The sequence below is a fragment of the Notolabrus celidotus genome, chromosome 22 (genome assembly GCF_009762535.1).
Source record: "Notolabrus celidotus isolate fNotCel1 chromosome 22, fNotCel1.pri, whole genome shotgun sequence".
Lineage (NCBI taxonomy): Eukaryota > Metazoa > Chordata > Actinopteri > Labriformes > Labridae > Notolabrus > Notolabrus celidotus.
The window spans coordinates 3,388,013-3,402,361 of NC_048293.1; the positions used below are offsets into that span (position 1 = coordinate 3,388,013).

Genomic DNA, 14,349 nt, shown 5'->3' on the forward strand with positions numbered 1-14,349 from the left:
TCTCATTATTATGACTTAGTTTCTCATCATTATGACTGAACTTTTTCTTTTTTTTACTTTTCCTAAAAAAAAAATTCTAAGTGGCAGAAATGGGCTTCCATAGATTCACATAGAGGGAAACTTGTTTATTTAATTTGCTCATATAAACTACATTTTAAAACAATTCGAAGAAAGCAGTGTGACATTTTCATATATGAATTTTAACATTTGTTTTGATGATCATATAAGAGGGCCTACTAACTTCAGCAAGCGGAAGCAGTGGGTCTTTTATTCTGAAGGCAGCATGTGAACATGCCTTTTGTGTGAGATGTCATGTGTCGCTTGGCGTCATGAGGAAACACTCACTCTGAGAACCTCGCTGACAGAAGACTGTGCTGTATTGTCGCTCCACGTCCTGCTGAGGAGGTCTTAAACTGTCTACTGTTTTCAGGATTCCTCCTCTCCTTTGTCGTTATGTCATCGTCTGCAAACTCGAGCTGAAAAACAAGAAACGAAACCCTGAAGTTTAAACATGGAGACGCATTTTGATCAGTCAACAGGTTGGTTACTTTTATTACTGTGTCATAATAACTGATTGGACAGGTTGAATCATTCATGGATCAGAGATTTGATTTAAACTCTAAACTGACTTTTAGATTCCACTTCAGGGCCTATATAATATTTGAACTTTATTCCCTGTTTCTGTTCACTTTTGACAATATCCTTTTTTTTGTTTGTAAACAGACAACATCGCCTCAGTGGAGTCAACAGATCCTCCACCAAGGATGACAAAACAACAGATCCTCACCTTATTATCAATGGCATCTGTCAACTTTAGTTCAATGATCTGCTACTCCATATTAGGACCATTCTTCCCCAATGAGGTAAGCTCAGAGGAAACCACACATCAGATTAAAAATCACATCTTGAGGTACAGGAGTTGTGGGGTTTAGGGACCACTTGGGGCACTCATCAAAAGAGGTGTTAAGTTTTGATGTCTGGCTTTATTATAGCCAGGCCTGGAGCTTAAAATGATCGTCTATCCTTCATTTCAATAGGTGGCTGATTATATATGTGCGATTAAAAAAAAAACCTCCAGCTTAATCCAACACACTCAGGGACTTTGCTGCTACAACAATAGTCTGGTATGACAAGTTTTAATACAAGTAATTGTAGATGCTGCAGTGAAAGTTAAAAAAAGGGCCAATTTTCAACCATTAATCTTCTCTGCATGTGTGACTGTAACACTCTTCACTAAGTTTTAGCATTTGTTATGTAATGCTATTTATGAGGTATTTTTACAGTCAGACTGAGAACTAGTGTTTCCAAATAATCCTTCTTAGCAAAATCTCCAATCAACAGAGAAGAAAACAGTCATAAGTAAATAAACCATCTGAGCTAGAGTGTGATCCTGTAATTCTCTCTTTCAACTAAGCAGTCACTGTTAATCAAAAGTTACACTGGCTGGCTCTAATAGTGAATAAATCATTTACCTCTGAGTCACAGGTAAGACACAGGGCCTTGATTGAGTTCAACTTTGCGTTGCCAGGTTGTGGCTGCTTGATTTCTAAAAAAAAATGCACTAACAACCTCTTAATAATCCCTCAATACATTCTATTCATAAAGATTTCTGGGTCATGTATTGCTGCTGCCCATTCCCAGAGAGTCATATGGTCCAGTAAGTCAAGAGGATTTTTCCTAAACAGGCAACTGAAAAGTCAATAATGTGAAAGCTTATCAGGTTTGGTCCTATAAGTGAGGTTTAATAGGATCACATCGGGCCTTTGTGCACCCTACAGAACTGTACAAAGCAAACAAACAGCCAGAATTAAAGATCAGATCTGGCCTTAAAAGAAGAATAAAATAAAACATTTAATTAAATATACATTTTAATACGGTCCTTGGGCACAGATTCACAGGGGGCTGCAGGGGTCTACTCCACACTGACCTTGTAATTTGCCACAAAAGTTTTCTCTGCCTCGAAATATTTTCTTCTTGTTGCAACTTAATCTGTAACTTGCATTGGCATTTTAGTGTTTTACTGTGCTTTGTGCCTTGTGCCTAATAGGCATTTAGTTTATATCTGTCTCTAGATGCTGTTGGCAAATCCAAATAACACAGATGATGCGTGATACCTCAGAGCAGAACACTGTGAATAGAGAAGACAAGTTTTAACACAAACTTGATGTAGATTTAAACCAACATCCAATCGATGAAATACTCCTTTCACTAAGTAAGAGTGTACATAATTACACATATGTCCCAAAACACTGTTTGTATAGTCTGCACAGTGGTACTTATTTTTATAAAGCATGTGCTTAACAGAAAAGTTTGGACTGTTAGTTTGTGCGCTCAAAAAATATATTGTTGACTTTTCTCAACGTGGTTTTGAAATATCTGGTGATAAATTGAGTTATAAACAAAAACATATTTATATACATAAAATAGGTGCGCTGTTGGCCTAGCGGTTTAAGCGAGCGCCCCATATACAGAGTCGAGGTCTTGGGTTCGACTCCTAGCCTCGACCATTTGCTGCATATCTTCCCCAACTCTCTGCTCCCCACATGTTCTGTCTCTCTTCAGTTGTCAAATGAAAAAAAGCAAAAATGCCAAAAAATTTGACTTAAAAACAATTACATTAAATAAAAAAGAAATAAATAACATTAAAAAATAAATAAATAAAAGTACTAAATTACAGGAAAAAATAGGTTTAATTGTAAGCATGATAATAAGGACGCCATGTGGTTACTTGAAACCAAATTCAGTAAGTAGTTGTTTGTTTGAGACCAACAATAAAGAGCAGGAATAAAAGATGCCAATACCTGCTGTAAGGGAGATCGATGATCCATTAAAGGCGTTTCCAATAGGTCATTGGATCCCTGATAAGTATATGGGCCAAGTTTCAGCCATAAAGCTCATCGAAAACACGGCCATCAACAGATCTCTTAAACCGACTCAGTGTTTGTGTTTTCTCCACTGAGTGAGTACCTTATCATGTGCCAGACATCAGACAGCTAAAGGCCACTGAATGACTGTCTCTGTTGCACTTATGGGTCAAAAGGTCTCAGGTAAGGTCAGCAGACGTCATGTGAAGTAACCCATGGTTTGGGATGCTGAGTGTTTAAAGTTACAAATATGATGAAAAAATACAAGGAGTATCATTGGAACAGTGGTCTTACAGCTATGATTAGCAGTTATCTTGATGTGTTTATTGACCGTCAGTAATTCACTTTGCACTTAATATCCTTTTTATTGCTTTTGTGCCATGAAATATTAAATACATGATATGAATGTTTCTACACAGGCGTTAAAGAAGGGAGCCACCCAGACCATCGTTGGTCTTATATTCGGCTGCTACGCTGTCAGCAATTTAATTGGCTCATTGATACTGGGAAAATATGTAAGTATATAGTGTTATTTTGCATCAGGTTACAAAGTGCCATGTGTGATTTACTGCCCAGAAAAACTGTGTTTAATATGTCTGTTGTTTTATCAGATTGTCAAAATTGGAGCAAAGTTCATGCTTGTAACGGGGCTTTTTGTGTCGTCATTCTGCACCATCCTCTTTGGGTAAGTGTTGGTTTTGTATGTCATGTCATGTCATTATTTCGTAGAGCCTCTGAAAGCACTTCAATAATGACGTACAAACACTTACTTAACAAACTTTAAAGCTTTCTCAGTGGTTTCATAGTCGAGACAGTTTGATTTGGGCCGTGTGAGTTCATCCATTCTGTTTGAAAGTGCTTCAGTATGAAGCCCTGTACTTGAATTAATCCTTTTGCCAATGTGTGAACAGAGTGTGAGCCAGTGATGTGATTTTATGTAAGAGACGCAAGAACCAATTTGGCTGAAAAATCCAAAGGATCTGAAGTTTATGAGTGTTTTGCTACTTTTAAGCTCCCTTACTTTCAAAAAAACACAAGGTACTTGTCTTCTGATAAAAACAATAAGTGTTCAGTGAAAAAAATTCCTCCCATTACTCGCTCAGCCCAATATTTATGCTCTGCTTATAAGTTTAAAGACTGATCAGAAAGCCCCTTGTCCCCAAACACCAAGCATGAAGATAGATGGGTGTAAGACAGGAGAAAAAAACACTGAGAGAAAGATGTAGGTCGATCTTAGAAAGAAGGCAAAGCCAGGGCAAGAAGTCAGTTTGGGCTCACCCCCACTGAGTTAGAAGTATAAATCAGCCTTAAGGCTGTATGCTCTACTTACCCCTATTCCCCTACCTTCATGAGGAAATAAAGGAAAGAAGAGAGAGAAAAGTATGTAAAGAGATGCTGGATAGAGAGCAGGAAAGGCAGAGTCTGATCAAGAAGCCTGTTTAGGCCGGAGCTCATCCCCTTTGAGTTCGGCTGTATGCTCTACCTACCCCTGCCCATCCTCTCTAATGAGTGATTGGAGGAAAGAAGACAGAAAAAACTTAGCTATGCGTTTGTTGATGCTAGAGAGAGGACAGGAAGGACAGAGCCAGGGCGAGAAGCCTGTTTAGGCTAGAGCTCATCCCCGCAGAGATAGGCTGTACGCTCTACCTACCCCCAGAAAACAGAGAGAAAAGTATGTAATGAGATGTCGATAAGAAGGTAAGAAAGGTAGATTCAGGCTGAGAAGCCTTTTTTAGGGTGAAACTCATCCCCATGGGGTTAGGCTGTACACTCTACCTAATTCCCACCATTTTCATGAGGTAAGATAAGATAGAAGAGACAGAAAGAAAAGGACATGAACGGTTATCAGTTTACAACACTTGTTACCTAACCCTAACCACCTGAGACCATCACTGCAGAGGCCAACAGGAAGTGCAGAAAGACTAACAAAGGAAAGCCATCCAGCCTAACTACAGGTTGACTGATGTTGGGGGAGTCAACAGTGAAGAAAGGGTTCGCCAACTACTTCATGGGGCAGGAGTATATGAGAGGAGTGAGAAGATAAAACAATAACAAAAAGCCTGCACACTGATCAACTTACAAAAGGTGTTTATTGGCCATGTTTCAGTCTCACACCATCAGCAGGCAACACAAAAACATGGGAGGAGTCAACTCAACTAAAAGTAAAGACTTACCTTACTTAATCTAGCTTTAATTTGGAGTAGTTTATTTTTAGCCCTGGACTGCATTATTATTATGTTATTATTATTTTAATCATTTAAAATTAATTTATCTTATTTCATAATTTATTTATCTATTTTATTCCTTGTATTCATCTGATCTTGTCAACTCTACCTTATTTTTAGCTTCTCTTTCCACTCTTACTTATTTTATTAATTTTACTGTGTTGATTTTATTTTATTTTTAAGTATTTTATTTATAATCATGCCTTTTATAATTTTACCATTGCTGTTGTTTTCTGTCTCTCTGTTATTCTGTGAGCACTTTGGTCTGCATGTTTATGTGTATGAAAGGTGCTATATAAATAAAGTTGAGTTGAGAGTTGAGTTGATCTTTTCAGTATTTATAAAGGGATACTTTTTTTATTGTTTTTTGAAAATCTTTTAACAAAAAATCTTGTACAAAAAAATAGCAAAAGAAACCAGGAATGGACAACAAGAAGCAATCTTTCAGTAGCTCATTTTTCTGTATCATACAGAGTCCCATTGTTGAGCAAACCCTGTTGACTGGGTGCCATGGTATCAGAATCTGAAATACTTAGATTTATCCCTTTAAAAAGGTTAAACACAATAAACAAGTGTAATAGTATTCTCACAAATTTACACCTTCAGTGGGAATTAATGAAATTGCAGTGAAGGGCCAACAGGCAGATTTGGAAAGCTGGATACAGACAATGTAGCTCTTGTTATTGGAAAAATGGTGGGAACTGGGGAAAAATATATAAAGCAACACCAGCATAATCTAATTATGAAAAAAAAAATTCTTTTAGTACATTGGTTAATTGTATGACTGAGAAGTCACTAAACTACAGAACCTGCAATACAACAAGGAACCAGCATTGTCCATGGATATGGGGAATGTGACTCTCTAATTTGAATAAAGATAAATGTGAACGATTATTTATTTTACAACTACTCTAACAGTCCATTCTGTTTTAGTCTTTCTACTTAGTAATAATAATAATAATATATTTTATTTATCAGGCACTTTACATTTGGAACAAATCTCTAAGTGCTACAGGGCATAACTGACATACTTGAACTCCTGTTTGAAATAACTGGATTCTTTTGTCTTTCTTTTCTTGCAGATTGCTGGACAGGGTTCCTGCAGGGACTGCTTTCATTACGCTGTGCTTTGTAGTGAGGTCCATCGACGCTGTGGGCTTTGCTGCCGCGATGACCTCCACTTTTGCAATGACAGCGAAGATATTCCCAAACAATGTGGCGACTGTGCTGGTGAGTGTGGACAACACTGGTGTGACTGAGTTTTTGTTTAGACATTAGAATCACGAGAAAACAAGAAAGCATTATAGTAAGGGTATTTTTTGAATCTACCAGTTTTCAAAACACCATGGGAAATAATAATAATACAGTTACTGCTTTACATTTACGTTTAACCCTCCTGTTATGTTCATTTCTCTGGAACAGCAATAATGTTCCTGGGTCAATTATACCCAGGGCATATTCAGTTATCCAAAAGTGTCAGAACCCCAAAAAATCCCAATACACATTTTTTTAAATCTAATTTTTAACTCCATCACTAACCATTTCAATTTAAGATTTGGTCCATTGGAGTTCTTTAATTCTCACAGATCATGGTTCAATGAGGATAACTCACTCATTTTACATTAAAATGAATGTTAAAACTTTTTTTTAATGTACTTTGGAAAGCCCTAAATATAAATACAATAGATTTATATGAATATATATAATGTATTGTATAAATGTATGTGCTTTGGCAATAACATCTCTTTGTTCATGCCAATAAAGCAAAATTGAATTGAAAATTGAATAGATTTATATGACATAGATTATTGTTTATTATTTTTTTCTTTTTATAAAGTGGTGTTGATAAATTAACACAACACCTTGGAAGGCATTGCCTAAAATAGACTTTAAAAAGGGTCAATTTGACCCGCAACATAACATGAGGGTTAAAAAGCTCACTAGTTCATATCTCATACTATTTATGTGACTATATTTAACATGCTGTGACTCTGTCTTTTTAGGGTAGTTTGGAGATGTTCACAGGACTTGGTCTTATTCTGGGGCCACCTGTTGGAGGATGGTTCTACCAGTCATTTGGATATGAAGTCCCTTTTATGCTTCTTGGATGTTTCCTATTAATCATGGTCCCTTTCAACATTTACGTCCTGCCAACCATTGGTACCATCATCAGCACACTGTTCACTTATTTTCAGCCGTGTTACTCATCTGTTGTGAATTCAAGTGTTAATTTGAAATAAACTGTGACATGTTTTTGTGTTTGCAGAAGCGGATCCCTCCCAGGATTCCTTCTTTCGGCTCCTCAGCCATGTGAAAATAGTCCTGATCTGCTATGTGATATTCACTCTTAGTGCAGGTCTGGGCTTCTTGGATGCCACGTTGTCTTTGTATGCCATGGAGGAGGTATGTCACTTTCTTGGATAAAACTTTATGTTTAAGGAAATCTCACAGAAATGTGAAAAAGTTTTTATTTTTAGTTTCATCTCTCAGCTGGCTACGTGGGACTCATCATGCTTGGGTTGTCGTTACCATACTGTCTGGCCTCTCCACTGCTGGGCTATTTCACAGACAAATATCCTGTGAGTATTAAAGCAAACGTGAATAACACATCCATTATATTGCATTTATTATTTTGAGCTTAATTTCTTGTTAATGTCGGTGGTGCTCAGGCCACCAGGAGCTGGTTCATGGTGATTGGAGGTGTCGCAACAGCAGTTGGCTTCTGTCTGCTGGGTCCTCTCCCGTTCCTTCACATCCCGAGGTGAGCCCAGAAAGTCAAGACGGTTACGATCAATACTTCAGAGAGGTTTATTTTCTTACTTTGATTAGGAGAATAAAAGCACTCTCTAAGCTGCAGCCCCAGACTGTATAAAACAGAAAGGCAGTCTCAGTGACGTCAACCATTGGTGTCTGAGTAGGCGGTATGAAGCCTAAAGACAGCGAAGCAAGCAACCAGTAAAGAGGTGGAGTTTGAGCCATAGACTAGACACCTGGCAAGCTGAGCGTTAAAGCTGGAAAGAAAAGTTTTTGCTTTTAACATTTTATAATCCTACCAGTAAAAAAATTTAAGTGATACTGACACATTTTAGGAGCAGGGAAAAATACAATAAGAACAAAAACACAATGATTACTTAACATGGTAGAAAAAGAATAAATAGCCTTTTTCAAATATGTATATGTACAATTTTCAGCAGCTCTGCCCCAAAATATTCTGAAGTTGTGTGTTCAAGACTAGGAGGGTGATCATCACCCTGCAAACTAGCTTGTGGTGCTGTCCTGAATGTCTTCTCCTGTGTTCTCACATAAGCTCACTCCAAAAACGTATGGACATTTTACTAAGGATCCAGCAGGAAGTTCCTGGTAGAGTCTGGGTGTAATTTTCTGCCGTTTGCTTTCGAAAATTTGAGGACGTTTTTAGAATTTTATGCATGTGTAAATGCAGCTAATGTTACTGTTAAAAAGTCAAATTTAAAACTCGACTTCAAATTAATTATTCATGGGTATCTTATTGTATATACTGTAGAATCTTTTACTACTTTCAACAGTAGATGTAATGGTAACAATTACATAGAATTTAATATTAGCAGTCATTTCTCTAGCAGCCATACAAACCTTAGTTACAGTCTTTCTCAGTGGCTTTGGTGCATTTCTCAGATCAGAAATGAAATTCTCAAAACTACTTGTTCAATCTTCACATCAGTGCGTCACTTGTTCACATCAAAAAAGCAGTTTCTCTTTTCTTTGAACAAGTTGCAAATGCTTTGGTACATCCATGCAAATGATGATGTAGAATTCTCTGCTGTTTCCTACATTATCAAGTGCTTATGTCATGTTGATCAACATGTATTAGAATGGGTCTCTGTTATATAGTCTCACCCTCCACAACATTTAGGCATTAGTTCATCGCATAAGTCTTCACATGCAGAATGGTGGAACATGTTGTCAGAATATGTCAGTCATATTTCTGTACATTTCCATCAGACTGTTTTTCTAAATCTGTCCTGAATTGGTAAATTGCTTCCAGGTGAATCTTGACTTTCTCCAATGAAGGGAAATGTGTGAAGCATTAGATCAACCTATGATCAACCAGTTTTCTGAAACAGCTCAAAGGTGCATCTCATGAACCATCAACTGGCAAGTGAATATATATATATAGCTGGAGCACAACACAATGTTACAATATCTGACAATGGAAGGACAAGGAATTGGACTGGGTCAACAGCCAGAGAGAGGAAGAAGAGGAAGAGGAGTGAGGCTGCGTGGTGGAGGAGTTGGGAGGCAAAACAGAGGAGGAGGCAGAGGACGTGCATGTTCCTGATGAGTTAAGAGCCATGATACACTAAGGTGTAACTTACAATTTACAATAACTGTCATTAAAACTTCAGCCATAGTTTACATCAAAACGTCCCTCCAGAGTACACTGTTATATTGACAACATGACTCAGCAGTTTGACTGTCTTATCTGTACACAATGACACAAGGACTTGTCATGCTGATGGCACTGACATGTTCATTGACACAGATATTTACTTTTGAGAGATGAACTCAAGATTTTGAGTAAGATACTGGCTTTTGCAGGTAATCCATGGTGAGAAATGCACTTACTGTTTTAATGTCGAGGATGATTGGAGAAATGTACTAAAGCGACTGAGAAAAACTGTAATAGTTCCTTCACAAAATACATGTTTAAAAAATATGGAAAATAAAACTATAAATTGTTAAAGATCATCATACACAAACAAGTCATCAAAAACAGTTAAAAGCAAACAAATGTAAAGAAATTGGAACATTTGGAACATTGGAACTGTCTCTACAGATGTGTTTTAACATTGTTTATAGACTGATGTACTGATTTAGCCGATTAAGTAGAGTGAGATTCTTTCTTTGTTTCACTGCATTGGGGCTAAAACAGTAGAGGAATGTTCCCCTTTGGAATTAAGCCTAGACCAACAAACTTTTAACATCTTTCATTCTCCTCTTAGAGGTCCCTCAGATTAAAAAATAAAAACGGGGGCTAAAAGTTGTGAAATGAAAGGCAGCGCCAGATCAAGTAGGGATTAAAAGGAAACAAAGAAAGTTGAATTCTGTCTCAAACGGGGACCCTGTGCGATGAAGTCAGGACTACAGTGATTTGTTCTTCACTTAAAGCATTGTTGAGAAGTCTGGCTGCTGTTCAGCTACAGCTGTTGATGGGAAAGTGCTGCATTGTTAAGGCAGGTAAATAAAGAACTGTGGAGGCTGAGGCGATGAGGATGTGGATAAGATGTTTTTGAGCTGAGTTTTGCATTATTTCTGATTTTCAGGAAGCAGGATTGAGCGGGCTGATTGAAGCAGCGCTAATTATGCAGCGTGTTTCCTCTCCAGTTTGAGATTTACAGAACTAATTCCTGCTGGTCAACAGTATTAACTTTTCTTTTTTCTGTGTGTGTGTGTGTGTGTGTGTGTGTGTGTGTGTGTGTGTGTGTGTGTGTGTGTGTGTGTGTGTTTAGTCAGCTGTGGTTGATGATCCTCATGCTCGGGGTAATTGGGTTTTCTCTGGGTATGACTGCAATCCCAACGTTCCCTGAGATCATTTCACATGCATAGTGAGTGGCTTCACATGTTCTCCTACATTCATGACATGTTGTGTGAAACAGTTTGTATACACTACGTGAAACAAACACTTTCCATCCATTCCTTTTCCTCTTTGTAGTGACCATGGATTTGAAGAAGGACTTAGCACTCTTGGTATGGTGTCCGGACTGTTTGGAGCAGTTTGGTCTTTGGGGTAAGTCCTCCTTTATAGTGATTATCTAATGTCTATAGACAGATTCTGCACATCAGTACAGAATCTGTTGGCAAGGGATAAGACTTTTGATGTTGGCAGCATTTCCACTTCCAGTTGTAGTCTAAGTCGTGTCAAGAAAAGTGTCTTAGGGGCAGTATTGGCCTTAGATACTGCCTAATATGTGGTGTCGGGGATTTGAGAGGATCAAAGATCAAATCCCTGATGTAATATCGTTTTCAATCTGCCCAAAAATTGAACCAGTTTCAGGTAAATCACGGTGTTACAAGTAAGAGAATGTAATGTATAAAGATTGGACAGGCTGAGCAGGACTCGAAGCTCACCCTGAAGAGCACCACTTCAACAACCTGCTCTCTATACATCATGGGGAGTCACTTATCTCATGACTACTATGTTAATAAATCATTATTAGACTACAAATATTGATCTGAAAAGGATTTGATTGGTTTAAAAATGATTATATCTCTCCACAGCACTCACAGATTGAGCTGTGTCCATTGTGACGGTTAACTCTGTGCTTCCTAACTTAAAGCTGCTGTTGGTAGTCGTGATGTAAACATCAGTTTGGAGAGAGATTTAGAATATCAACACTACCCCTCCTCTCTGCTCCTGTAACCCCGCCCACAAAAGATCGTTGTGCGCGTTCTATGAGGAAGTAGTGGCTTCCAAGCTAATCAGGGCGACATAGTGGGGCCACCACTCGACCAATCATGACAAAGGATTGGAGATTAGCTCTGATTGGTCCGTGATAACGGGAACGAGGGGAATAATAACAATGCTTGATACAAAGGCATTGGAAAACAGAGATTTCGCGATAGTCTCAAATTACTCCACTTACAGATGAGTACAGATGGGTATTTTGACCTTTTCTCCAAACCCAGCAGAAAAAAGTAACGTTTTTTAAACCATTCCTACCAACAGCAGCTTTAAGCTAAAGGGTCCACATGAATTGGCGCCACACTTGAGTTTTTCCACCTTGTCACTGTCAGAGTCTGTGACATAAATTTCCCATTTATCAGTCCTCAAACACAGCAGTTTTCTAACACGGTTCCCATCAGTGCTTACGTCATACGCCATCTTCAGTTTGTAGATTCCTCTATCACAGCCTCCACTGTTTGTGTTTTTGGCCCCTCTTTTTGTCTCTGTCCTTTTTTCCCCACTATAAACAAACCCAAAGTTGAAATAACGGGACTTCTTTCAGCAGGTTGATATGAGAAGGGCATACAGTTTCTAGGAAATGTAGCTATGTACTGTAGAATCACAATCAAGTCCTTAACACGGCCCTGTTACAATAGGAAACAACAGTGAGGTGCTAGCAGAGATGGAAACATTAGCCATAGCTAATCTGTGATTGTCATGAATATTCTGTATTTTTTTATTACACTTGAATCAGAGGGGTGCTAGGTACAGGCTAACGATCAAGTCCAGAGATCTGAATCAGCATCTGAGAGGACCCAAAGAGATCCTGAGCATCTTCAGTTTATGAAGGATGTTGAACGTATGACTAAAATCCGCTTGTGTCGTGGGCAAAAATTGCTTACATGACAAACTGCTGACTCATCATCAGATGAGACTTTTATGACACATCCATTTGCTCTTCAGTTGCCATATCTGGATCAGGACCTCATAATTTGATTACACGGTAGATAGGAGATGACTTATCAAACAAGTTGTCACCAATGACCTGTCCTTTCATATAACTATGTTGACTCTAAAGCAGAGGTTTTTGTTGTTACAGGATGTTTTATGGCCCTGTCGTTGGTGGACTTATAACAGAATATCTGTGCTTTGAATGGGCGGCTGCAATCCAAGGAGGCTTGGCGTTTCTCGCTGTGAGTATTGCATTCATTAGAGACAGTGGTCACACAGACAGATTTCAGGCCTTTCACATGTTGAAGTGAAGCGTTAACAGCATGAAGCTCTGGATTATGTCTGTTTTAGTTGCATGGCATTTATGTAAAACTGTAGAAATGCAATTTTCAGAGTTGTAATCGTTCAGAGGTTTAAACCAACAAGAAGACTGATGAAGAGACATGTGTGTGATTGTAGTTTTAACACACTTCACTCAATGACAACTCTGTCCTCAGGCCTTCCTCCTCGCTGTGCATTATGTCTGTCAACCCCCAAAACAACAAAGGTAACAGTCAACCTCAAATGAACTCAATAATCCTTCAGGGAGATGTTTGGATTTCTCATTCTGTTTACTAAGTGGAAATCCATGACACTTTGATTCTTTGGGTTTCCAATGACATGCTGAGTGTAACAACCACTTTTATGTTTGCATTTAAGCATCCAGGATGATATTCGACACAGAGACGAAAGTACTCCTCTCCTGATTGAATGAAGCCCTCAGCAACATGTGGAAGTGTGCCATACTGAACAAAACAAGATCTTAATGTTTTATAAAGTTTTTATATCATTAATTGCTTTTTAACATTTTAAATTATACATATTTGTTGTTGCAGATATTGTAATATTTTCTACTTGCACCATGGAAGCATATTTTAACATAACAGTTTTGTTATGTATTTATGAAATGTTTAAAAGCTGTGTTTGTAGAGGGTTCTGACTTTAAGTATAAAAAGCAGTGCCACTGTAACTGAGTCGGAGTTGGTTTTCACTTTACTGTGCAGAGAACTTCATGTTGCACAAGAGCTGAATGGAATGAGAGAGAATATAACCAGCCACTGTAGATCACAGCACATTCCGGTTCAAGTGAAAAACTTAATGTGCCTTTTGTTCAGTTAATAATCTTAGTTTTCACATCACATGACTTGGATTTTATGTTGACGTGACGCACGCTATGCCTTCCACATCCAGAGCTACATGAGGGAAATAGGCTTATTCAATAACGAGCTTATTTTCCTATCTGACAAACTACATTTCAAGAAGTTACCTATTAGTCACATAATAAACTAAATTGTGTAATTCCCAGGGGTGTCAAGCCAAATACATTTAGTAACTTTATCCTCTTATTGGGAATTTTGGAACGCAAACTGTCTAAAACATAAGAACTAATGGTTTTACATTTAACAAAAAAACATATAAGTATATTTTCACTAAACACGTTTAAATAATAAACACTTTAAAATGACCTTGAACACTGCGGACTGCGTAGTCCCTTCAGGAAGTCCGCCATAGGTCAGCACCATGTTTCTACAGGAGCCCAGAGTGTTTTAACTTCAACCTTAGATAGAAAGACAGACAGACAGACAGACAGACAGACAGACAGACAGACAGACAGACAGACAGACAGACAGACAGACAGACAGACAGACAGACAGACAGATAGATAGATAGATAGATAGATAGATAGATAGATAGATAGATAGATAGATAGATAGAACTTTTTGACTTACAAGTTAAAATGATAAAATATATTACAATTTGCAAAGTGAAATTACTACTTCCTAACCTTACTCTTCACTAGTTTTGCAGGTATGTTCCAGAAATGCTTCAGAGACACAGTACAGAC

The 14,349-nt window shown here is 38.0% G+C and overlaps 1 protein-coding gene across 1 annotated transcript; it reads left to right on the forward strand.

Moving 5' to 3' along the window:
• Window positions 1-274: 274 nt before the first annotated feature.
• On the forward strand, window positions 275-13,473 carry slc18b1 (solute carrier family 18 member B1). The gene is made up of 14 exons (XM_034675299.1): window positions 275-539; window positions 724-863; window positions 3,284-3,379; window positions 3,476-3,549; window positions 6,172-6,319; window positions 7,093-7,249; window positions 7,356-7,492; window positions 7,567-7,668; window positions 7,759-7,850; window positions 10,579-10,674; window positions 10,782-10,856; window positions 12,613-12,706; window positions 12,962-13,011; window positions 13,164-13,473. Exons 1-14 carry the CDS (start codon window positions 512-514, stop codon window positions 13,216-13,218), a joined length of 1,344 nt encoding a protein of 447 aa, XP_034531190.1. The 5' UTR covers window positions 275-511; the 3' UTR covers window positions 13,219-13,473.
• Window positions 13,474-14,349: the final 876 nt, after the last annotated feature.